General features: G+C 50.8%; 1 protein-coding gene across 1 annotated transcript; it reads left to right on the top strand.

Moving 5' to 3' along the window:
* Nucleotides 1–12318: 12318 nt before the first annotated feature.
* LOC123041791 (subtilisin-like protease 4) lies at nt 12319–14981 on the top strand. The gene has a single exon (XM_044464349.1). The coding sequence runs from the start codon at nt 12399–12401 to the stop codon at nt 14802–14804; it is 2406 nt and encodes an 801-aa protein (XP_044320284.1). The 5' UTR covers nt 12319–12398; the 3' UTR covers nt 14805–14981.
* Nucleotides 14982–24130: the final 9149 nt, after the last annotated feature.

Genomic DNA, 24130 nt, shown 5'->3' with positions numbered 1-24130 from the left:
GGAAGGTTACAGAGGAAATGAATGCATCACTTTGTGCGCCTTATACCACACAGGAAGTTAAAACTGCTCTGTTTTAGATGTTTCCAACAAAGGCACCGGGCCCAGACGGTTTTTCGGCTCATTTTTATCAGCGTCACTGGGATATTTGTGGAGAGGAGGTTACACAGATAGTTCCGCGGATTGTCAGGGGGGGGAGAGTGCCAATGCATCAACGATACCATTCTTGTTCTCATCCCAAAGGTAACTAAGCCCACAAATCTGTCTCAGTATAGGCTGATCAGTCTGTGTAACATGTTATATAAAATTGCGTCTAAAGTGGTTGCAAATAGACTGAAAGTTATCTTGCCTGACATCATCTCGGAGGAGCAATCTGCTTTTGTTCCAGGCAGACTAATCACGGATAATATCATAGCCTCTTATGAATGTCTGCATTTCATGAAACGATCCAGCTCAAGAGCTAACAGTTCATGTGCTCTGAAACTAGATATGATGAAAGCCTATGATAGGCTAGAGTGGTCCTACCTTAGGGCTATAATGGCTAAGCTTGGCTTCTCTCGGTAGTGGATTGATATAGTTATGGGCATGATTACTTCAGTTTCTTTCTCGGTGATGTTTAATGGTGAGAAACTTGAAGCTTTTAACCCTTCGAGAGGGATCCGACAGGGAGACCCAATATCCCCTTACCTGTTCTTGATCGCAGCAGAGGGCCTTTCGTGCCTCCTGAAATCCAGTTCTCAGTCATCAACCTTATCAAGTATTAAAGTGGCTCCTACGGCGCCTACTATTAATCACCTTCTATTTGCAGATGACAACCTGTTGCTTTTTAAGGCTAGTGTGGAGGGAGCAGTTGCGGTGTCTAACCTATTGGACAAATATTGCAGCGCTTCGGGACAGAGAATTAATCATGATAAATCCTTAATTTTTTCAGCAAAGGATGCCCCGGTCAGTTTAGAGATGATGTGAAAAACTCTTTACAAGTTCATAATGAGACGCTCAATGAACGTTATCTGGGGATGCCCACTGATGTTGGCCACTCTAAGAACGGGACTTTTAAATACCTTCGTGATTGGGTGTGGGAGAAGATCAAAGGATGGATGGAAAAACTTTTATCAGCAGCAGGGAAAGAGATTTTGATCAAATCAGTGGCACAAGCTATACCTGTATTCTCTATGTCATGCTTCAGGCTCCCTAGAGGTTTGTGTGAGAGCATTACCTCGATTATAAGGCAGTTCTGGTGGGGATCCAAGCAAGGAAAAAGGAAGCCATGCTGGGTGTCATGGGACATTGTGACACGGCCAAAACATCTTGGAGGTTTGGGATTCAGGGACTTGGAAATTTTCAATCTAGCACTCTTGGCAAGACAAGCATGGCGTATACACACTAATGATTCATCATTGAGCGCTAGGATTTTAAAGGCAATTTACTTTCCGAATTGCGGCTTGCTGGATGCAGAGTTGGGATCTCATCCTTCTCAGATTTGGCGTGCGATTTTGGACGGCCGTGAAATTATGACTCAAGGACTCATCCGGAGGATTGGGGATGGGACGAGTATAGCGATTTGGACTCAGAACTGGATTCCTCGTGCTCACTTTAAACGTCCAATAACCTCACTGGTTCCTAACCCCCCGTTAATGGTGGCTCAGCTTATAGATAACACGACCGCCTCCTGGAATGAAAATCTGGTCAGGTCGGTGTTCACGCACTTTGATGTAGAAGAGATCATTAAACTACCACTGTGCACTCGCAAAATTCCAGATTTCTTGGCTGGGCATGAGGAGAGCAAGGGAGTTTTCACAGTCCGGTCTGCATACCGAATGATTTTGCGCACAAAGCTTAGTAGGGAGGGCTGGATCAAAGAGGAAGCTGGCACATCAGGGAACGAGTCCGGGAGTAATCAGTGGTCCTCTATCTGGCATATCAAAGTTCCATCAAAACTTCAGATGTTTGTTTGGAGACTTGCGAGACAATCCATCCCATGCAATGTTCTGCTGCACCACCGCAACATGGCTACAAATGAGACTTGTGCTCTTTGTGGAGTGCGGGATACTTGGAGACACGCCCTACTTTCCTGCCCTATGGCAGGGAGCGTGTGGGTTCTAGCGCCGGATCACATTGTGGAGCAAATGAGTATGCACACGGAGGACGGTGCAAAGGACTGGATCTTTGCCTTACATAAAATCATGTCCCAAGATGACTTTGTGCGAGTGGTAGTAACCCTATGGGCAATCTGGGGATCGAGAAGGAAGGCCATCCATGAAAACATCTTCCAGGCACCAGCGACACTTCATGGTTTCATCAACTCTTACATCATGGAGCTGAAACAGATAGACACAAAATCTTCACCTGTTGTTGCTCGCACTGCTCCACAACGCAGGTCACCCTGGATTCCGCCTGAGGCGGGCTTCTCGAAGTTCAACGCTGACGCTATTGTCTCGAGGCACGGAGTCGGATCCATTGGCGTCATTGCTAGGGATTAGGGAGGTACATTCTTGGGTGCCTCAGCATTAGTTTTCAGATTTATATCAGATCCATCCACGCTTGAAGCCCTAGCTATACGTGAGGCTCTGGCTTTGGCCAATGATCTATATACTCAGAAGATTCAGGTGGCTTCTGACTGCAAAGTAGTGGTGGATGACATCCAGAAACGGAGCTTGGCTTGCTATGGTGCAATTATTCAGGAGATTAGAGATATGTCTAGTTTTTTCACTTCTTGCAATATAGTTTATGAAAGTAGGAGCTCAAACTTTGAGGCTCACAATTTAGTGAAGCATGCACTTACCTTGGGAGGTGACCGCCATGTATGGTTAGGCCATCCGGGAAATCTTCAATCCGTCCCTGTAATCATTGTGACGAATTAATAAAGAATTGTCTCAAAAAAAACTTCTACCTTTTCTTTTTACAGTTTTAGTTTTCTTTTAGTTTTATAAAAATATAGGAGCATCACTAAATTGGTGTTACTAATCATACCACTGCTACATTTAGTTTGAGGTTCAAATAAAATAGTTTAGTATTTTTATAAATTTAAAAAGCATTTAAATAATTGTTTTAGCCACTGTTATATTCACAAAAGGGCATTTAAATAATTTACAAAAGTGTTGGGTCACCGCCAGAATTTGTTATGGAATATGCGCCACACTTTGAACATTTTAGTTTTCATGTTTGAGAAATTTGAATCTTGGGCTTTAATTTGAATTTGAAATTGGACCGAATTCGAACCAACGCGAGTTTAACAACAGTAATCATGATGACTTGGCATCATTAGCAGGGAATTACTGTAGCTTAATTATCCGGGCGTTACACTATTAAAGAGACGGGGATCTTCAGATCTAATCCACACTATCTCCCCCAAACGAGGAATCCTCAGAGCTTGTTCGCCAACACCACCCTAACATGGCTAGCACTCCTAGCTCTTCCTCCCGCCCTCGCGGCCCCAAGCTAGGTGATTGGGAAAAGTGTTCCGTATCCCACGACCAACTGGTGAAGCTACAAACCCAGGGATCCCCCCCCCGCAGATCTAGCCCCCGTCCGAGCTGGACTGGCTTCCTTCGACGGCGGGGAACATGCGGAGAAGTTCCCCAACCCATCCAGGGGGAACGAGTATGCTTTGTTCCCTATCTGCTCAGAGGCATTGGATTTCCGATCCATCCGTTCCTTTGAGGGCTTCTGGAGTACTATGGCCTCCAACTGCATGACTTCACACCTGCCTCTCGTCGGTGTCAAAACTGGCGAATCTCGGGTAGGGGGTCCCGTACTGTGCGTCTAAGGCTAATGGTAACAGGAGGCGGGGGACACAATATTTACCCAGGTTCGGGCCCACTCTATGGAGGTAATACCCTACTTCCTGCTTGATTGATCTTGATGAATATGAGTATTACTAGAGTTGGTCTACCACGAGATCGTAATGGCTAAACCCTAGAAGTCTAGCCTATGAGATTATGATTGTTGTGACTCTAACCCTAGAAGTCTAAACCCTCCAGTTTATATAGACACCGAGAGGGGCTAGGGTTGTACAAAGTCGGTTACAGAGAAAGGAATCTACATATCCGAATCACTAGGCTTGCCTTCCACGCTAAGGAGAGTCCCATCCGGACACGGGACGAAGTCTTCTATCTTGTATCTTCATAGCCCAACAGTCCGGCCAATGTATATAGTTCGGCTGTCCAAGGACCCCTTAGTCCAGGTGTCGGTGTCAAAACCGGCGGATCTCGGGTAGGGGGTCCTGAACTGTGCGTCTAGGCGGATGGTAACAGGAGACGAGGGACACGATGTTTTTACCCAGGTTCGGGCCCTCTTGATGGAGGTAAAACCCTACGTCCTGCTTGATTAATATTGATGATGTGGGTTACAAGAGTAGATCTACCACGAGATCAAGGAGGCTAAACCCTAGAAGCTAGCCTATGGTATGATTGTTGTTCGTCCTATAGACTAAAGCCATCCGGTTTATATAGACACCGGAGAGGGCTAGGGTTACACAGAGTCGGTTACAATGGTAGGAGATCTACATATCCGTATCGCCAAGCTTGCCTTCCATGCCAAGGAAAGTCCCATCCGGACACGGGACGAAGTCTTCAATCTTGTATCTTCATAGTCCTGGAGTCCGCCGATGATGGTAGTTCGGCTATTCGGACACCCCCTAGTCCGGGACTCCCTCAGTAGCCCCTGAACCAGGCTTCAATGACGACGAGTCTGGCGCGCATATTGTCTTCGGCATTGCAAGGCGGGTTCCTCCTCCGAATAATTTATAGAAGATCGTGAACACTAGGATAGTGTCCGGCTCTGCAAAAATAAATTCCACATACCACCGTAGAGAGAATAATATTACACAAGATCAATCTGCTGACGTATTCTGCGGCGTGACGTCACACCACTTCCAAGCCTTTACTCGAATTGTTTTTATTGTTCCACCTCAGCGCGTTTAGCGAGGCGGTTTCCTTGGCACGTCTTGTCGAAGCAGAGATAGTGTTCCCCTTATTCTGGGATTCCCATCAATACGGACGTGGGTAACCCAACCGCGCCATTGATTGTGACGCTTGGAAGATAAGCAAGTTTTACCAGGCTGGTGGGGACACGTGTTTCTGTCCGCCCATATAAGGGAATAAAGATCCAACCTTTTTACCTGCGCCTTCTTCCTCCTTGGCTTATCCATCTCTGTGAACTCGAGCTCTAGCGCCCAAGCCCGAACATCTCACCTCAACCTTCTCCAAATATGTCCGGAGCGGGAGGCAAATGGATGGCCTCCTCCGTCACGGAGGGGCATATCCAGAAGCTGCGCAGCGTCGGATACTTGTCCAGCGACATCGCGCATCGGCTCCCTGACGAGGGAGAGCTCATCCCCACCCCTAGGCCCCATGAGAGGGTAGTATTCCTTCCCCATTTCCTCCGCGGACTGGGCTTCCCACTTCATCCCTTTGTCCAGGGGCTCATGTTCTACTACGGCCTAGATTTCCATGATCTGGCCCCAAATTTTATTCTCAACATCTCGGCGTTTATCGTCGTGTGCGAGGCCTTCCTCTGCATCCAGCCCCACTTCGGCTTGTGGCTCAAGACCTTCAGTGTCAAGCCGAAGGTTGTGAAGGGTAGCCAAGCGGAGTGCGGAGGCGCCATGGTGGGCAGGATGTCCCACGTTACGTGGCTGGAGGGTACTTTCGTGGAAACCATTAAGGGGTGGCAATCGGGGTGGTTCTACATCACCGAGCCGCGTGACCCTGATTGGGCAGCGGCCCCCGAATTCAGATCCGGTATCCCTACACGGCTCACCTCCTGGAAAGAGAGTGGCCGGATCTGGGGGGATTCGGAGGAGCTGACCGGACTCCAAGCCTGTATCCAGAAGCTGGTGGACAAGAAGCTCAAGCTTGTTAACATAGTCCAGGTCATGCTCATCCGCCGGATTCTCCCGTGCCAACGACGAGGCTTCAACATGTGGGAGTTCGATCCGGCGCAGCACCAGACTTTGAATGGGCTCTTCGACACTACGTACGAAGAGGTCTGGAAGGTGCTGTTCAAGGGCGCCGAGGCTCCCGCATCCGCTACCGAAGATCGCGGATTCAGCTCGCAGCATCCAGCTGACGAGGTAAGTGATATTGTCCTTTACGGGACGCTTGTTATTCATAGTTTGACTCTATGCAGGATCTAAACTCCCTTTCCTTTGACAGGACTGGCTGAAGAAGGCCGCACAGGCTATCTGTCCGGCCCCATTGCTAGAGGACCCAGCTGACGCCCGCCTAACGGGGCTGCAGGCTCCGGCACCCCATGTGGTGCCGGAGAAGAAGGCCAAGAAGAAGGCCACGGGGACTCGGAAGAGTTCCCGTTTTCAGGTGCTATCGGACGATGAATCCGAGGCCGACTCCTCCCACCAAGGCGAGGAGGAGAAGAAGAAAGCCTCTCCCCCAGCGGGGGGAGGGAAGAAAAGGAAGGCCTCCCCAACAAGGGAGGCCGAAGGGTCCAAGAGGGGAAAAACTCTTCCCCCGGACTGTTCCGCCCATGCCAGTGACGACGACGAGGACTGGCCTCCAAGGGCCAAGCCTCTGGCAAGATCATAAGTATCCGGACTCCCGAATAACTTCAAGGTTTTCGTTTTCCACCACATTATGTCTTTCTAATGCCGCATACAACCCTGCAGTCCGCCTAAGGATGATCTCCCCACTTCGCCGAGCGGGTCCTTAGGGGCATCGGATATGGATTCTCTTCCGACTGCCTCCACCCCCCGTGATGCGGACGATGCCGAGGTGGGATCCCAGGAAGGGACCCACCAGGAGGAGAGGGCCTCGGAGGTGTCGCAGGACAACCTCCCGGACTTTGCACCGGACTCAGCCCCGGAACCCATAGTGGCTCCGGAGTCCGGCAGGCGACCCCTTCGTAAGAAGGGCAAGACCGCGACGCCGGCTGCCTCCGTCCAACCGGAGGTGCCGGATAATTTTCTAGAGGCGCTCAATAGCGCCTCTATTGAAGAGGAACACCGCACTGTTATAAGTGCGGTGATTCAGAAAGTTCAGTTCGTCAAGAACGGGCTGACCGAAGCCTGCAGCAGCCTTCTAATAGGCTTTGAGGTAAGAATTTCAATATATGTAAAATGGTACCGCATAGACAGTAGCCCCTGATGCTCGGTTCGGTGTTCGGAAAGAAAAGCCGGACTGAGGATCTTTAGAAAGATAAACGCAAGAGTCATGAAAATATGTCAATATGGGATTGCAGGCTGTGCTGCTGACCTCTGTCGCACTGACTGTGGAGCTCAAAACTTTGAAGGAAAACCTCGAGCGGTCCGAGAACGAGCTCGGCCATGCCAAGAAGCAGCTCGAGGAAAAAGAAGGTGAGTAATACCTTATGAAAATTGTACCTTACAGAAAAGGATTTGGTTGCAAGAAAAATGACAAGGATAACTGGGGTATTGCAGGGGCCACTAACGAGGTGGTGACCTTGAAGGAGGCGGTGGTTGCGGCCGAACGCAATGTGGCTGCGGAGCGCACCAAGCGAGAGAAACAGGAGGCGCGGATGGCGGAGGTACAGTAAGAGCTCCAGGATCTCGTGAGGAAACATGAGAGCCTGGAGCGTGACTCGAAGACTCGAGAGTCTAACCTTGCAACGGCTCTTGAGAGTGCCAAAGCCGCTAAGGCCGAAGCCTACAAGGCCCTCCAGGAGATCGAGGCGGTAAAGAAAATAGCAACGGGTAAGGCATTTTTCATGCAAAGTAAGCATGTGAGTGTTAATTACCTGTCATTTACCCGAATTCGGAGCTCTCCAAGAGCGTTTGTAGATCTTCCTCGCAGCGTGTCCGATGCTGCCGCATTCTACCGGGCCGACGAGGGGAGCTCGACGGAGAAGGTCTTCTGGTCTCAGTATGCTGAGGCCGAACATCCGGTGCCCCTTAGCGACCAGCTGAAGCAGCTGGTCGAGCTCCACAAGGCGGCCGAACAGGCCATGAAGGGCCTCATAGTTCGGCTGTGGCCTAAGGAGGCCATGCCTGGGAGCTACTTCGGCCTGGTGCGGCAGCTGGTGGATGCGTGCCCGTGGGTTGAAGTCATCAAGCACTCCGCCTGTATTGAAGGTGCCCGTCGGGCCCTTGCCCGCGCAAAGGTGCACTGGGGCAAGATGGATGCCGAGAAGCTTGTGACGGACCCACCACCAGAGGGCAAGGAGTATCGTACGCCCGAGATGTATTATAAGAGTGTGCTGAAGGGCGCCCGCATTATTGCGGGTGAGTGCTCCAAAGAAGAAGTTTTTGAGTAGACTCGCATTTTGTTATCCTGTGCGCTGAAAACTAAGTTCATATGCGCGAAGCAACACTTGTTAATTTAAAATATTACCTTCTGTGCGGCTGTTTATCAAATCTGAGAGATGGCAAGTCGTCGGCTTCAGCCCCCATGCCACGAGTGCTGGGGTGTTCGGGATAAATTTGGGCACTCTTGTTCCCATATTTGGGTCCATCGAGGGAGGCGCTCAACACAACGAACAAGGCAACCGGACTTATAATGCTTGAACACTCTCACTTAGCCATAGAATTCTATAATTTTAAATTTTGGCGAAGCCCCTAGTTTTCGGAAGGCTGAATTTGGGGCGCTATCCACGCCTTGGCCGGACAGAATCCGGCTCCTCGCTCGAAGCGGCATAAGTCTTTAGGGACTCGCAAAGAACCTCTCGAACAGCGACCAGCTCTCGCCTCATCATGACGGTCAGTTTTAGCTTTCTCCACTGAGGCGTTAACCCAGCTCAACTGGGGTGCAATCGCAATGGTTCTCCCAGTGCTACCTTAGCCGATAAAACGGAACGTAAGGTACCAAAACATGGGAGCCGGGCAAACCCAACTATTGACCCAAGAACATGATTCGGAGCCGATGCATATAATGCTATAAGTTCGGGGTGCCGCACTTGTGAAAGTGTTCGGACTTATCACACCATAACGCGGGAAACATAAGCCCCTGGTGTATTTAGCCGTACCAAAACGTACGGATGCAACATGTCATAGATGAACATATGTGTAAGAAAGAAATGCAATTGGAAGCAAAAATGTGCTGCATTGCTTTATTCAAATAAAAACTGCTGTAAGTGCAGGACGATACAAGTGGTGCGGTAGGCAAGGGATGGGACTGTTTAACATGTCCCCCTCCAGGGGTAGGCTACGGAATAATGCATAAAACAGATTTAATGCTCATAATGGAGACCACCTGGATTTTCGTTGTAGCCTTTCTCCTTCCCGTGCTGTTGTATCGTGGGTTCGGCATGTCTGCTGCCGGACAGGGCCTCTGACGAACGGAGTCCTGTAGGTAAAAAATAAAAGGAAAAGAAAAAGAAACGACACACTTAAGAGCCCCTGGTGCGGTTGAGCCGCAATCTGGGCTTATCGTGGTCGAGCCCCTTGCCCCATGCCCATGGTATCTTCAGAGCGTAATGGAGTACGCGAAGGGTCTGTCTTAATGTTTACAGGGGCTGGGGTTGGGGCCGCACTGCTACGCGTGCTCGGAACGTGCCAGGTGGTCGTGTTGTAGGTTACTCCGGGCACGCTTAGCTGTGTCCGGCCGCTTAGCAGCCGGACTCGAAAATTGCCTTAAAAGGTTGCTTTGTACTTCTGCCGCGAGAGCCGCTGTATGTTCCTCCGTTTGGAGGGAGCGTTCAGTGTGTCCGTTGACTGTGATGACTCCTCTAGGGCCTGGCATCTTGAGCTTGAGGTATGCATAGTGCGGCACCGCGTTGAACTTTGCGAACGCGGTACGTCCGAGCAAGGAATGATAGCCGCTGCGGAACGGGACTATGTCGAAGATTAACTCCTCGCTTCGGAAGTTATCCGGGGATCCGAAGACCACTTCCAGTGTAACTGAGCCTGTACAATTGGCTTCTACACCTGGTATGACGCCTTTAAAGGTCATCTTGGTAGGTTTAATCCTTGAGGGGTCTATGCCCATTTTGCGCACCGTGTCCTGATAAAGCAGGTTTAGGCTGCTGCCGCCATCCATCAGGACTCTGGTGAGATGAAATCCATCGACGATTGGGTCTAGAACCAATGCGGCGAACCCACCATGGCGAATGCTGGTGGGGTGGTCACTTCGGTCAAAGGTGATCGGGTAAGAGGACCATGGATTGAACTTCGGGGCAACTGGCTCCATCGCGTATACATCCCCGAGTGCACGCTTCCGCTACCTTTTGGGTATGTGCGTGGCATATATCATGTTCACCGTCCGCACCTGTGGGGGGAAACCCTTCTGTCCTCTATTGTTCGGCGGTCGGGTCTCTTCCTCGTCGTCGCTATGTAGCCCCTTGTCGCTGTTTTCGGCAATTAACTTGCCTGCCTGCTTGAACACCCAACAGTCCCTATTGGTGTGGTTAGCTGGCTTTTCAGGGGTGCCATGTATCTGGCACAAGCGGTCGAGAATCCGGTCCAAATTGGACGGACCCTGAGTTGTTCTTTTGAATGGCTTTTTCCGTTGACCGGGTTTAGAGCCTCTGAATCCGGCATTGACTACCGTATCCTCACTGTTATCGCCGTTAATGCGGCGTTTGTTTTTGTTGCAACGCTACTTGCCACTACGGTCCTTGATATCCGGACTGCCAGAATTTTTGTTGAGGTTGTTGCTGCGTGCTAGCCAGCTGTCCTCACCCGCACAGAAGCGGGTCATGAGTGATGTAAGGGCTGCCATGGATTTCGGCTTTTCCTGTCCCAGGTGCCGGGCAAGCCACTCGTCGCGGATGTTATGCTTGAAGGCCGCGAGGGCCTCGGCATCCGGACAGTCGACGATTTGGTTTTTCTTGGTTAAGAACCGTGTCCAGAATTGTCTGGCCGATTCGTCTGGCTGCTGAATTATGTGGCTTAGGTCATCTGCATCTGGTGGTCGCACGTACGTGCCTTGGAAGTTATCGAGGAATGCGGCTTCCAGGTCCTCCCAACTCCCGATTGACTCTGCTGGCAAGCTTTTAAGCCAGTGCCGGGCTGGTCCTTTAAGTTTGAGTGGGAGATATTTGATGGCGTGGAGATCGTCTCCACGGGCCATGTGGATGTGGAGGAGATAGTCCTCGATCCAGACCGCGGGGTCTGTTGTACCATCATAAGATTCAATATTGACGGGTTTAAACCCTTCTGGGATTTGATGATCCATTACCTCATCTGTGAAGCACAGTGGGTGTGCGGCGCCTCTGTACTGGGCGATATCGTGACGGAGCTCAAAAGAGCTTTGTCTATTGTGTTCGGCCCGGCCGGACTTACTGTGTCCGGGGTGACGGTGATCGTCACGTATCGTGGGGCGCCCACGTGATCCATAGATCAATCTTGATTGTCTTGCCTTATCCTCCAATATGTCGCGCAGGTCCGGAGTGTTCCCCTGTGGCCTTGTGCTTTTCGAGCGATGCCAGGGTACGGGTCTAGTGAAGGGCCTTGAGGCCTCTCCATCGCGACCACGGGGTGGTCGATCAGCCGTATTGTCTCCTGGTGAAGCGGGATCATATGCCTCCACGTCTAAGCGGGATCATATAGCGTAACAGTGTAAAATGACTTTTGCGCTCGGAAGACCCCTGTTGTCTTGTCGGGCTTCAGCTGGCGTCCCCCCGATCCTGGCATTATCAAGAGCAACACCAGCGGGCCCTTAAACTTTTTTGATGGCCGGGTGGTGCAGGAGGCGTTGCACGTTCTTCTTTGGCCATGCTTGGTGCATGGTGTAAACCGTATGTGGATATTTTTGGGCCACCGATACCTGAAACCTTTTCACTGTGCGATGGCGTTCGTTTCACAACACTTAGATGATTCTCACATGTGATAATGAAGGTGGACTGCCCGGAGTTGAAGGCACTTTGTAACAGTCGCCACATTCTTGTTCAATTGTGACCCCTATCATGTTAGAGCTTGCTAGTGTTTTCTCTTTTTTTTTATATTCAATGTGGATCTGCCACATCTTTATGCACGTTTGTACATTGAATGTGACCGAGAGCTATCTTGATGAAACTCCTAGCTTTCTAATGACCGGCATCTTGACTGATTGTCTAATACCTGAAATCAAGCTGTCTGATTTACTGGCAAAAAAAAGACAATGGTGCTAGACATGTGATCTAGTTTTGATTTCCTCTGTCTTGCACAGACATCAAAACAGAGTAATCAACGCATGTAAAAATCTAGTTGATCTGCATTTAGCAAAATCATGGGAAAAAATCGTAGTCGCCTACTTTCAGCTTCATTTCAAGGCATCTAGTCTCCTTCATTTCCTTTACAAGAAAAGCCCTGAAATGAAAGCGCAGAGTCTATTGAACTTCTGGTCAGAGCTAAGCCTCCCCAGTTATTGCATGCCTTTGCTATCTTTATTAAGCCATCTCGCCGTCTGACCACAGAAGGCTCCGTTCCATCTTTAGAGATCACAAGAGCCAACTCCCCATATGTAACGCTACCTCGCTCAACGCCCACCTCTGATCATTCTCCTTAGACCCAGATGGACAATCGAATCCATGGAGGATGCTCGCCACCGCGTCTCGCCCTCCGCGTCGCCTCCGTCCTCCTCTTCCTGTGCGTAGCCGTGACCCCGGCGGCGAGCCATGGCCCCCATGGCAATGACACCGGCCTGCACAAGAACTTCCTCGTCATCGTGCGCAGCCCGTACGAGTACGACACGAAGCTGTACAAGAACACGTCGAGCTGGCACGCGTCGCTCCTGGCCGAGGTGTGCGACATGGCCAAGGAAGCGATGGAGAATGACCCCTCCTCCGTGACCCGGCTCCTATACTCGTACCGCAACGTCGTCAATGGCTTCTCCGCCCGTCTGACGGTGGAGGAGCTGGAGGAGATGAAAAAGAAGGACTGGTTTTACAAGGCCTATCCTGAGAAGACGTACCACCTCATGACCACGCACACGCCCAAGATGCTGGGGCTCATGGGCGAGGACCGCGCCGGGGAAGGCGTGTGGAACACCAGCAACATGGGCGAGGGCATCATCATCGGGGTCCTCGACGACGGCATCTACGCCGGCCACCCGTCGTTCGACGGCGAGGGAATGAAGCCGCCGCCCAAGAAGTGGACTGGCCGCTGCGACTTCAACAACACGGTGTGCAACAACAAGCTCATCGGCGCGCGGTCCTTCTTCGAGTCGGCCAAGTGGAAGTGGAAGGGCATCGACGACCCGGTGCTCCCGATCAACGAGGGCCAGCACGGGACGCACACGTCCAGCACCGCCGCCGGCGCGTTCGTGCCCGACGCCAACATATCCGGCCTCGCGGTGGGCACGGCGGTCGGCATGGCGCCCCGCGCGCACATCGCCTTCTACCAGGTGTGCTTCGAGACGAAGGGCTGCGACCGGGATGACATACTGGCGGCGGTCGACGATGCCATCGAGGACGGCGTCGACGTGCTCTCTATGTCTCTTGGCGGGAACCCGGACGCTGACTTCTCGGAGGACCCCGTCTCGCTCGGAGGATACACCGCTGCCCTCAACGGCGTGTTCGTCAGCACGGCGGCTGGCAACATCGGCCCCAACCCGGCAACCGTCGCCAACGGGGCACCGTGGCTTCTCACCGTGGGGGCGAGCACCACCGACAGGCGGTTCGCGGCCACCGTGAAGCTTGGCAGTGGAGATGAACTTGACGGCGAGTCGCTCAGCGAAGTCAAGGACTACGGGAAGGAGCTGCGGCCGTTGGCGCGCGACGTGGGCGACGGTAAGTGCACCAGCGACACCGTGTTGAGCGCGGAGAACGTCACCGGGAAGATCGTCATTTGCGAGGCTGGCGGCACCCCTAGCACCGCCAAGGCCAAAATGGTCGAAAAGGCCGGCGGGTTCGGCATGATCGTCGTCACCCCTGAGGTGTTCGGCCCGGTGATCATCCCAAGGCCCCACGTCATCCCGACGGTGCAAGTGCCCAACAAAGTCGGGCAGAAGCTCAAGGCCTACCTGCAGTCCGAGAAAGAAGCCACGGCGAACTTCATCTTGAAAGGAACGTCGTTCGACACCCCGCGGTCGCCGATGATGGCGCCGTTCTCGGCGCGGGGGCCGAACCTGCAAAGCCGGGGGATTCTAAAGCCTGACATCATCGGCCCGGGAGTGAACATACTCGCGGGCGTCCCCGGCATCGCGGACTTGGTGTTGCCGCCCAAAGCAGAGATGCCCAAGTTCGACGTCAAGTCCGGCACGTCCATGTCGTGCCCGCACCTCGCCGGGGTCGCCGCGCTAATGAAGAACGCGCACCCGACGTGGTCGCCCGCCGCCATCAAGTCGGCGCTGATGACGACCACGGAAACCACCGATAACGAGAAGAAACCGTTCCTCGACGTGGACGGCACGCAGGCGACGTACTTCGCCACGGGCGCCGGGCACGTGAACCCGAAGAAAGCCATGGACCCGGGGCTCGTGTACAACCTGTCGGCGTCGGACTACGTCCCGTACCTGTGCGGGCTCAACTACACGGACCAGCAGGTGAACTCGATCATCCACCCGGAGCCGGCGGTGGACTGCACCAAGATAACAAAGATCGCCGAGAAGGACCTCAACTACCCGTCAATCACCATCATCGTCGACAAGGCGGACACCGTCGTGAACGCCACCCGCGCGGTGACAAACGTCGGCATGGCAAGCTCGGCGTACGAGATGGAGGTTGAGGCGCCGAAATCGGTGACGGTGGAAGTGACGCCGACGAAGCTGGAGTTCAAGGAGCTGGACGAGGTCTTGAACTACACGGTCTCCGTCAAGGCCAAGGCCGTGCCGGAAGGCGCCATCGAAGGGCAGCTCAAGTGGGTCTCCAGCAAGCACATCGTGCGAAGCCCGATCCTCATATTGCCCGGCAACGGGGAGGAGGAGGCCACGTCGGGAGCTGAGGGGCCTTCAGCTCATGTTAGTTCTTTGCTCGAGTGACAGATTGTTTTGTTTTGTTTTGTTTTCTTTGCTCGTGTTGAAATACAGGTGTTGATGATCGTGACAACTGTTTTTCTTCATTTAGGGGCAAATGTATGTGTGGCTGCAGTCTCCCTCTATATTGACATGCGATCTATTGTATTTATTTGGGTAGGAGGTGTATTTAAGGATCACTTTGCCCTCAATTAGAAAGAAATTTCCTGCCAAGTCTAGTTTCTTAGAAATCGTATGCCTCATGAGTTCCTATATTTTCTATAGTGCAAACACACCGGGTTCCTTTTCAACACAAGCGTGATTTTCTTAGAAATCCTACAGCTAAAGCCTTGTTGCAAAAAGGAATATGCGGCTCTTGCAAAAAGAGCCTTGTTGCAATTGCAACAAGCCCTTGTCGCAAGCAAAAACTCTACACTTACGGACCACCTACGGAATACTTCCTACGGACTCTCCCCTCAATTAATCTTCACTAATCCCCCCCCTGAATTTCAGGGGTGGCCCCCCTTCCTCACCAATTAAATGTTCCCATCTCAACCTGTAACAACAATTCCGTAGAATTTTCCCGTAGATGCAGCAAAGCTGTGTTGTACAACATAAAAATATCTTTGGCTCATGCATGTCCCGTCCCATTGCAACAAGAGCCATGTTGCAATTTCAACACGGCCCATGTTTGCAATTGCAACAAAGCCCTCATTGCAACAAAAGCATCTTTGGCTCATGTGTGTCCCGTCCCATTGCAACAAGAGGCATGTTGCAATTTCGACACAGCCCTTGTTGCAATCTGGCCGCCGCCGCCAAGGAGGAACTCACGTGCGCATGAGCACTCCTTGTCAACGTGGCGGATCTCACTGGATCCATCAACTCGGTCACCGAGGAACCGTTTGACCGCAGAGATCCAGCATGAAGGCTCTCGATGACGATGACCTGCATGTACAAGGCTAGCGCATGATGGACATGGCGACCAACCTTTTCAACAAGGTGCACAAGCACCTTGTTGTGCTCCTTGCATTGCAATATGGGTTAAGTTGCAAAGGTTGGAGATGGCTGTGAGTCGTCTGATCAAAATAGATATGACGGCCACGGAGGCGGTCGACGCGTGCGGCTTCATTTGTCGGATGAAAGGTAGGATTTCTCTTATTATTAAATGAGATTTGAGTAAATATTACCACACATGACAACAGCATGTGGTTTTTTCGATGTTTTTTCTTTCACTTCTATTTTTTCTGTTTTTGTTTGTTTGTTTCTCCACTTTTTATGTTGTATATTTCTAAATGCGCAAATATAGTTGTACACATTTTATATTTTATTTTTTAAATGCGCAAATATAGTTGTACACATTTGTTTGTTTCTCCATTTTTTATATCTCCACTCACAAAGCTCCCGCATACGTCCGGACCGCGAAAGTCATCCAATGCGTGCATGTATCGGTCCGCAGGGCGGTCCGAACGCGTTTTCTCCCACAAATTGGAGACAAACGTGTGGAGGGGGCACTACTAGGAAAAGGTCTACTAATGGCGCACCTAATTTGGCCATTAATGGCGCATTAGTGGTGCGCCATTAGTGCCACGCCATTAGTATATTTTACTAATGGCGCCATTAGTATCTGGTATACTAATGGCGGACCTCAGATGCGCCATTAGTATATACAACAGTGCGCCATTAGTATGCCTCCCAGCGGGCCATGTGTACCCAGGTGCTTTGGCATATGAATGGCGCACAACAACAAGATGCGCCATTAGTAACTTCGGCATACGAATGGTGCACTGTTCAATGATGCACCATTAGTATCCTTTGGAATACTAATGGCGCACTGTGATGTGATGCGCCATTAGTATGAATATTAGATTTTTTTTATTTTTTATTTTTCTGTTTTTTGCACAGGTTACAAAATGTATAATTGGACAAAATATAGACAGCACACATCAACAACAGATTCATCGAATACAATAGAAGATTAGTCTCTGAATACAATTCATCATATTAGTCTCTGAATACAATTCATCATATTAGTCTCCGAATTGAAAAGACCGAACAAAGATAGAACATTATATTACAAGTCTCGAGACCGCGAGTAGCGAGTTTGTCTTCACATTACAAGTCGATATCGATCATCTAAACTACCATCACATAGAAGAGAGATGCGGTCATCACGATGAGCATCATCACGATGAAACTCGTCTTCATCCGGTTCCTCCAACGCTCCCTCCCTCTCCCGCTAGATAGCGGGCGTATCTAGATTCGGCCTCGGCCCTAGTGGTGTACCCTTTGTAACTGTTACCGCTGAATCGGTGAACCTATCTCCGACACTCCTCCCAGTCGTCGTAGACTCCGGGAACCTTACCCTTGTACACGACATACGACGGCATCGCTATGCACTAGCCAAACGAAACGTTAGTACCAATTCACAGACAATACATAAGCAATATATAAGTATGCAACAGAACGACCGGAAGAGAAAAGCAAGACATTAATAGCATCGATTACATCTAAGTTGAACGACTCTCGAAACCAAAGAGACATACTACAAGTTCATTAAAGTTTAATTACAACATGAGCCAATCGATGTTTCAGAACTAGACACAGCATCACTGCTTTCGACTCGACTCAAGGGACCGGAGCATGGATGAAGCCGCCGTCTATCGTGGGAGTCATGAAAGAACGGGCGTTGTCAGCCTGCATTTGTAGCATTGTGTCGATGTCACTGTTGGACGGTTGATTTCTGAGGTAGAACTGCCTCGAGGTACGAAGGACATCTTGATGGATGATTTCCGCAAACTCCGACTGGATGCGAAAGAATTCTTGTCTGATGTCCACGTCCTGGATTGCCGACACGCTCGCGGCCCAATCTTTGAGTTTACTCGGTAGCAGAAGTTGATGATGGTCCCGTACGATCGCCCGCATGTGATGGATGGCGTAGTAGGCACCCTTCTGACCGCCAGGAGGCTGCTTGACGCAGCAGAACGTCGTATTGTGGGAGAACACGTACTTGCCGTACTTACGAATAGGCCTGGTGAAGGTGCCTTCAGATTTGGCGTAGCCGGGGAGAACATCATCAAGAACCTTCTTGACATTTGTGTAGTCTACGTTCGACTAAAGGTCCGGGTCGAAATACGTGGCCATGGAATATTTGGGGCTTAGGAGGATGAGCGTGCAATGTGTGTCACTGCAGAAAACACGGAATGTTAAAAGAAAAACGATCGAAATCTAAGAATTCATATGTTACGGGCCGGTTGAGGGGAGGACTTACTCGGGAAAGTAAGGCACGAGGAAGTTATCCTTATCTTGGTTTGCCAGAATGACGCCTTCGAGGTAAGAACTCGCGACTTGCCGGTCCCCAGCGTTGCCCAAGATCTTGGCACACCTGTAGAAGGGGTCGACTATCACGATGTCCGGGGTCTTGTCGCGAATGATCCGCATCTCCATACTCAGCAAAAATAGCCGAACGAAGGTGTAGTGCAGCGGATGAAGGTTCAACATAGCGTGGATGTCATCAAACCACAGGATGATCGTACGCCCGATGGAGTTATCCACAAAGCCCTTGCCCTCTGGCACCTTGGCCGCGAAAACCGGGTATGCCACATCCTTCTCTCCGAGACGCCGCTTCTCCAAAGAAAGAACACTGTCATGCAGACTCCGCATAGCACCGGTTGCAACATTGAGCATATTTGTCGGTAGCATCGCCCTACCCGCCACATGCACCCTCCTCGAGATATCCTCAGGTGAAGATGGCCCGTCCTGAGCACGGATAGTACTCGGTGCCGGCTGGCTCGCACCCTTGTTAGTCTTTCTTTTGCGTGCCTTCTTCTTCTCCTGTAATGGGACCGAGTTCTGCTCACAGACCGCCTTCTTGAGTGTGTTTGGGCTGATAATATTTCGCACCTCGCCTATCTGAGGCTCGGTGAAGTCGGCAGCTGGAGGCGTCTCCTGAGAGCTAAACGGCAGACGACGCCTGTTGCAACTTGGCTTCTCCGCGGTACCAGCTAGATCGCGCACGTCTTTTGTTGGGTTGGGTTCTTGAGAAGGAGGCCCCATGAAGTCGCCATCGTACCCATGTTCGGCAAAGTACTGATCGATGTTGCCAAATGTATCGTCGTCGTTGTCGTTCTGATCCTGTGCCATATGCATGTTTGGATCCAGTGGCATAGGGATGTCAGGCATCGTTGCGGCGGTCTTGCCATGGGGCCGACTTGGCGCCGGCACGACTGGCGGTGTTGTCTTTGGGGTGGTGTCCCCCGCCCCCAAACGAATCTGGCTCTTCGGCCAAAGCAGGGGCCAGCTCAGGCAGGCGCTGAGGGTCATCACGTCATCATCGTCGGCCCCGACGGGTCGAATCGGAGGTAACAACTCGTCGCAGCCTGGCAGCACCCGAACCAGTTCAACCCTAAACAAGTTGGGTGGCATCTGGGTACCGTGGAACAAGGGGTTGCCCGGTTGAACGATTTTTCCCTTGGCGACATCGACCAACTCGTTGTTCACGAAGTGTAGGAGAGTGCACGGAACGTCGGCGGCGCCCTGCGAAAACATGTAGGGTGTCAGGGATGCCCAGTCAAAGGAAAGGAGATGAAGTCCTCGACCGAGAGAGGCTTAATTAGTTACCGTGATGATGGCGTCGAGCTCGGCTAATGTCGAGGCACCGCCAACGGCGGGCGTGCAGTTGATGGAGGGGCCGCTTGCTGCAGAGGTGCCGGTCGGCGTACACCCGGGTGCATTAAGCTCCCGTGCCGGCGTCGGAGACACCAATGCCGCCTCCGCCGGAGACACCAATGGCCCCGCCATCGCATTCTGCGAGTTGCTGGCCATGAAGCTAGGAATCGGGGGCGGCCCCTGTTGGCCGCCCGCAATCCACGCACTCAACCCCTGGATCAAGGTAGGCACAATGGCGGTGATCGTCGCTCCGAGTTGTTGTTGCACTTGCTCTTGGACAATCTCCAGAATCCGCGCCACCTGTGCCTTGAGTTCTTGAACCTCGCGCGCCTGACTTTCTGAGCTGGTCTTTTTCTCCTTCCGCACACCAGCGGTATAGTATGACCCCCATTTTGTGGACAAGCCTTTGCCGGCCACACGACCAGCTGACGTCGGCTTACTGAGCTTATCCTTGTTCTTCATTACATTCAACACCCTATTTAGAGTGGTGTCCCAAGGGTTGCTCTTAGTCGACCCCGCGCTACTGCTTTCAGTCGCCTGCGGAAGGAATGTGAACCATTTAGAAATTTGGCTTCATTAATTAGAATGCAACCATACGGAGCTAATTACGCGGGGGTGTATTCCTTACCAGAACAAGCTCAAGCGCCCTGGTCTTCGGATCCGTGGTAAGCTCCTTTGTTATCGGGTCCTCCTTGTACCGGGCCCTGACATAGTTCCTGGTCTGCTTGTTACCGCTGTATTTCTCGAAGCAGGGCGGTAGGCCTTGCTCGGCACGCTCCGCGTCCTCCTTGTCCCATATAGGCTCCGCCACTCTGTAACCGCCGGGACCGAGTTTGTGTTCCCCTAAGTTCAACTCCCGCATTTCTTTCCCCCACTGACTTGATTCGGAGTTTGCGGTGCTCGAGCAATTGATCTTGAAGTCGTTGTAGTCATCTTCGGTGATCGAAGGATTTTTCTCCTTGATCTTCTCATAACTCTCACCTTTCTCGATCATTCTCTTCACATTGCTTTTCCAAGTAGACAGGGCCTTTCTCATCTTCGTGAGGGCAGCATTGTTCACTTTATTCCCTTTGGGGCTTCTGTTTTCAAATTCAGCGGGGAACTTGTATCGTTCGTGCAGCTTCGTGAAGAGGAGGTTGCGCAAATTCCCTCGGTCAGGATGCCTCAGGTTCTCGGTGTTGATCGAGACGGTGCTCCGGAGAATGCACCCGAGCTGAAGCGAGTACCCCTTGACTATTCGTTCGGGCGCCGTTGGATTCTCGTCGGAGTCCACTTCAGTAACTTCCTCCTTGAGGGTGCGGAGCACGGTCGGGCGCCGGTCCTTCCATTGCCTCTTCGGTTGGCTGCCATCTGTGCGTGCGCCGCCATCATCGGTGGTGGCATCCTCGGCGGCACCATCAGTGGTGGCATCAGTGGGGTCATCCTCGGTGGTACCATCAGTGGTCTCAGGATCGGTGGGGAAGGCGGCGTCCTCATACAAGTGAGGTTGTTCCTCCATCTCCTGGGACAGCTCCCAGAATGCCTTGCCGCCCGAACCCCCGGCCTGATCGTTGTTGGCCATGTTTCTCTCTAAATAGGAACAAAGTTTGGTCAAAAAGTTGGTTATTGTCAAGGAACAAGATCATGGTCTCATCATTTAGGGTTTGTCGACACCGAGGCATCCTAAAAGGTAAGCTTTTATCATTGAGGGTTTTTCAACGCCGAGGCACCCTAAAAGCCTAAGCTTTCATCATTAGTCACAAGTACCCCGGCCCATGCATTAGTCACAAGTACCCCATATGTCCTATTTTTAGCAAAGTCATGCTAAAATTCATGGAAAATTTTAGCATGACCTTTGCTGAAAATAGGACATATGGAGTACCCGAATTTGCTGGAACGGAAGTTAATCGACATTCCAGCAAACTCAAGGGCCTCTCGGGTGGACAAGTCAAAAAAGGCCTTCATCACAACATGGAAAATACATTGGCATGTGAAGAGGTGAAACAATATATGCATCTCCAAGCAGTATCATTCAACATTTTGGACAAACCACTACAAGCAATACTGGATTAGAATGTTTTTTATACATAACTGCTAAAACCCTAGGAGTTAACCGAGCCACCAACAGAATGTGGACTTAAAAAGAGAGAGTCACGGACAGTGACATGATACATTTTCATAAAATTAGCTAGTTTTACTTATGGTGCACAAAGGAACAAGTACTGCAGTGCACTTAGAAAAAAATGAGCACCGCAAAACAAGAAGACTCGTTTCAGGTAAACGGAAGCTGTCGGCTCCATCAAGTGGAGGCAAAAACAAGTGTAATTGCAAATGAATGCAAACCACGTTAAGACTTAACTGCTAAGGCCTAGTTTGGCAACACGGTTTTTCCAGAACCATGGTAATTGAAAACCTTGGTATTCCAATGTGTGGGCAATGAATACTTTGGTTTCTAAAAACTGCAGTTTTTCTCAGTTTTAGCAAAACTATAGAGATGTTTGGCAAGTGCAGTTTTTCTTAGTTTCTTGGTTTTGACCACTCGTTGCATGGATAATCCTAGATACAGCTAGCTGAACCAAATTGAGCTATAACAAAGGAGTTATACAACGACGTGATCAACTTGTGCTAATTAACGGCTGGTGCATGCGGCATGCCTATAGTCTAAGTAATCATCATATTTTTTAATCATCAGAGGCCATAGTAAGACGATGTACTCAGTCCCAAGTATAAAATTTAAATTGAATTAGCCTACATAGCTTTTGGAGCGTGCAAGAGGCAGTACACAAGGGATTAACTACTGAACACCAAGTGCTCTAATCAAAGTTGCGATTAAGAAGCAATATTTCGTAAGAGCATCCTCAACTCTTTGGTTCCTATGCAGCACCCCCCCCACACACGCACACAAAATTTATCTCAGCTGAAACTAACTCATTATGCTCTCAAGCTTAGGCTACCGTCACAGAACTGTTGAATCCAATCAGGCGATTCTTTGCAAAATCGAGTCTCAAAAATTTGGCGTCATTAATTAGTGATAGATTGAAATAGTTGAGTAATGTTGAAAAATGACAGGTTAAACTGACCTCAAAGTCTGCTGACAAAATCAATACCAACTGATTGATCGCGGCCGGCCAGTTTATAATCAACGGGAACTATAAGATTTAAAAGAAAACCAATTAAATAGGTAGTCGGTAAGTCGATCGGCATAAGCAACGGTTCACACGTCACCTATAGAGGACAGTAAAAGTACACTAATAAAACTCAGGAAAGAAGAAGTAAAAGTACCCTCAAAATAAGTATTAACAGACTAGTACTGTGTAAATTTGGAAATTGCATAGGGTAATATTGCATTTGAGATTGTAATACCGACAAGATTGTAGTACAAAGAGCAGAGCACTAGGCCAAGAATTGAGAAAGCAATGGAGGTTGCCAAAGGGATCTGTATTCCAGTATACTGGAGTGGACTGGCTCCAAAACCTACTGAACAATTGTGACACGGACACACGCAACAAAATCCTGCTAATGCTATGGTGAGCCTGGTACTTGAGAGATACACCTGCTGCCAAAACCTATATGGGGATACACCTGCCGTCAGCCAAAACCTACTAAACCATCAGCAAGTCTCGGGTTCGGTAGCCTTTCTGATAAAATATGAGCAGGAATTCAATTCACCCAATGACAAAATTAAAGCAATGGAATACACCTGCTGCCAAAACCTATATGGGGATCAGAGAGCCCATCTAGCAGCCGACGGCAAATGAAGTTCAGGTTCCTTAATGCAAGCAAGTTGGACCAAAGTGTTTGGCCCCAGGATTGTGATTTGTGAAGCATTGGCCAAAGCGTTTGGCCCCAGGATGCACAAACAAGACAAGCCGAATTGCACACACATCCACATCCAGCACATGCTCAACTTGGGTTCTCTCAAACAAAAACAAAAAGCACATGCTCACCTTGGGTGGGCAGAGAACGAGCTCCGGGGAGGTGGTCGGGGAGGAGCTCCGGGAGGGAGAGGTCGAGGGCGGCATCGCGGAGGTCGGAGAGGTCGCTGAAGGCGCTGGCGGCGATGGCGCCGGTGAGCCCCAGCAGCGAGAGCGCGGCCGCGCGACGGGCCCACACTACGGCGCCCTCGTCTGACGGCGGAGGCGGAGGAGGTGGAGGCGGAGCCGCCTTGGGCTTGGGCTGGGCGGAGAGGCGCCGGAGGAGGAGCGGGGCGGGCGTCGAGGCGTCGAGGCGGCGTCGGGGCGGCGTCGAGGCGGCGGGGCAGCGGCGTCGGGAGAGGAGAAGGGAAGGGGATCAAGGGCGAGGGCGAGGGAGAGAGAGGGGATAGGTTTGGGCCGGGGAGGAAGTATGGATGGCGGCACAATACTAATGGCACACCACAACTCGGTGCGTCATAAGTACATCCATACTAATGGCACACCTCGCCCTGGTGCGCCATTAGTATTTTTTTTGATTTCTGCTCGAGCCAACAGGTTATCTTCCACCTGACCTGATCCACATCAAGCTCCCTCTACTAGCTTGACTGGTCAGCAGCCAGTTCTCACACCAGGAGGTCCTGGGTTCGATTCCCAGGCTCCACAATTTTTTTAATGCATTTAAAATGCTGTTTGATACTTATTTGTGTTTAAATATGTTCAAACTTGTTTAAATCATAACAGTAATATTTTTTTATAAGACAGTAATAATTTTTTAAAAAATATCATCAAACAGTA

The sequence above is a fragment of the Triticum aestivum genome, chromosome 2B (assembly GCF_018294505.1).
Source record: "Triticum aestivum cultivar Chinese Spring chromosome 2B, IWGSC CS RefSeq v2.1, whole genome shotgun sequence".
NCBI lineage: Eukaryota > Viridiplantae > Streptophyta > Magnoliopsida > Poales > Poaceae > Triticum > Triticum aestivum.
This window is presented reverse-complemented; position numbering and strand designations above follow the sequence as displayed.

Excerpts from the sequence above, each read along its gene's own strand:
- LOC123041791 (XM_044464349.1), top strand. The coding sequence starts at position 12,399 with ATGGACAATCGAATCCATGGAGGATGCTCGCCACCGCGTCTCGCCCTC.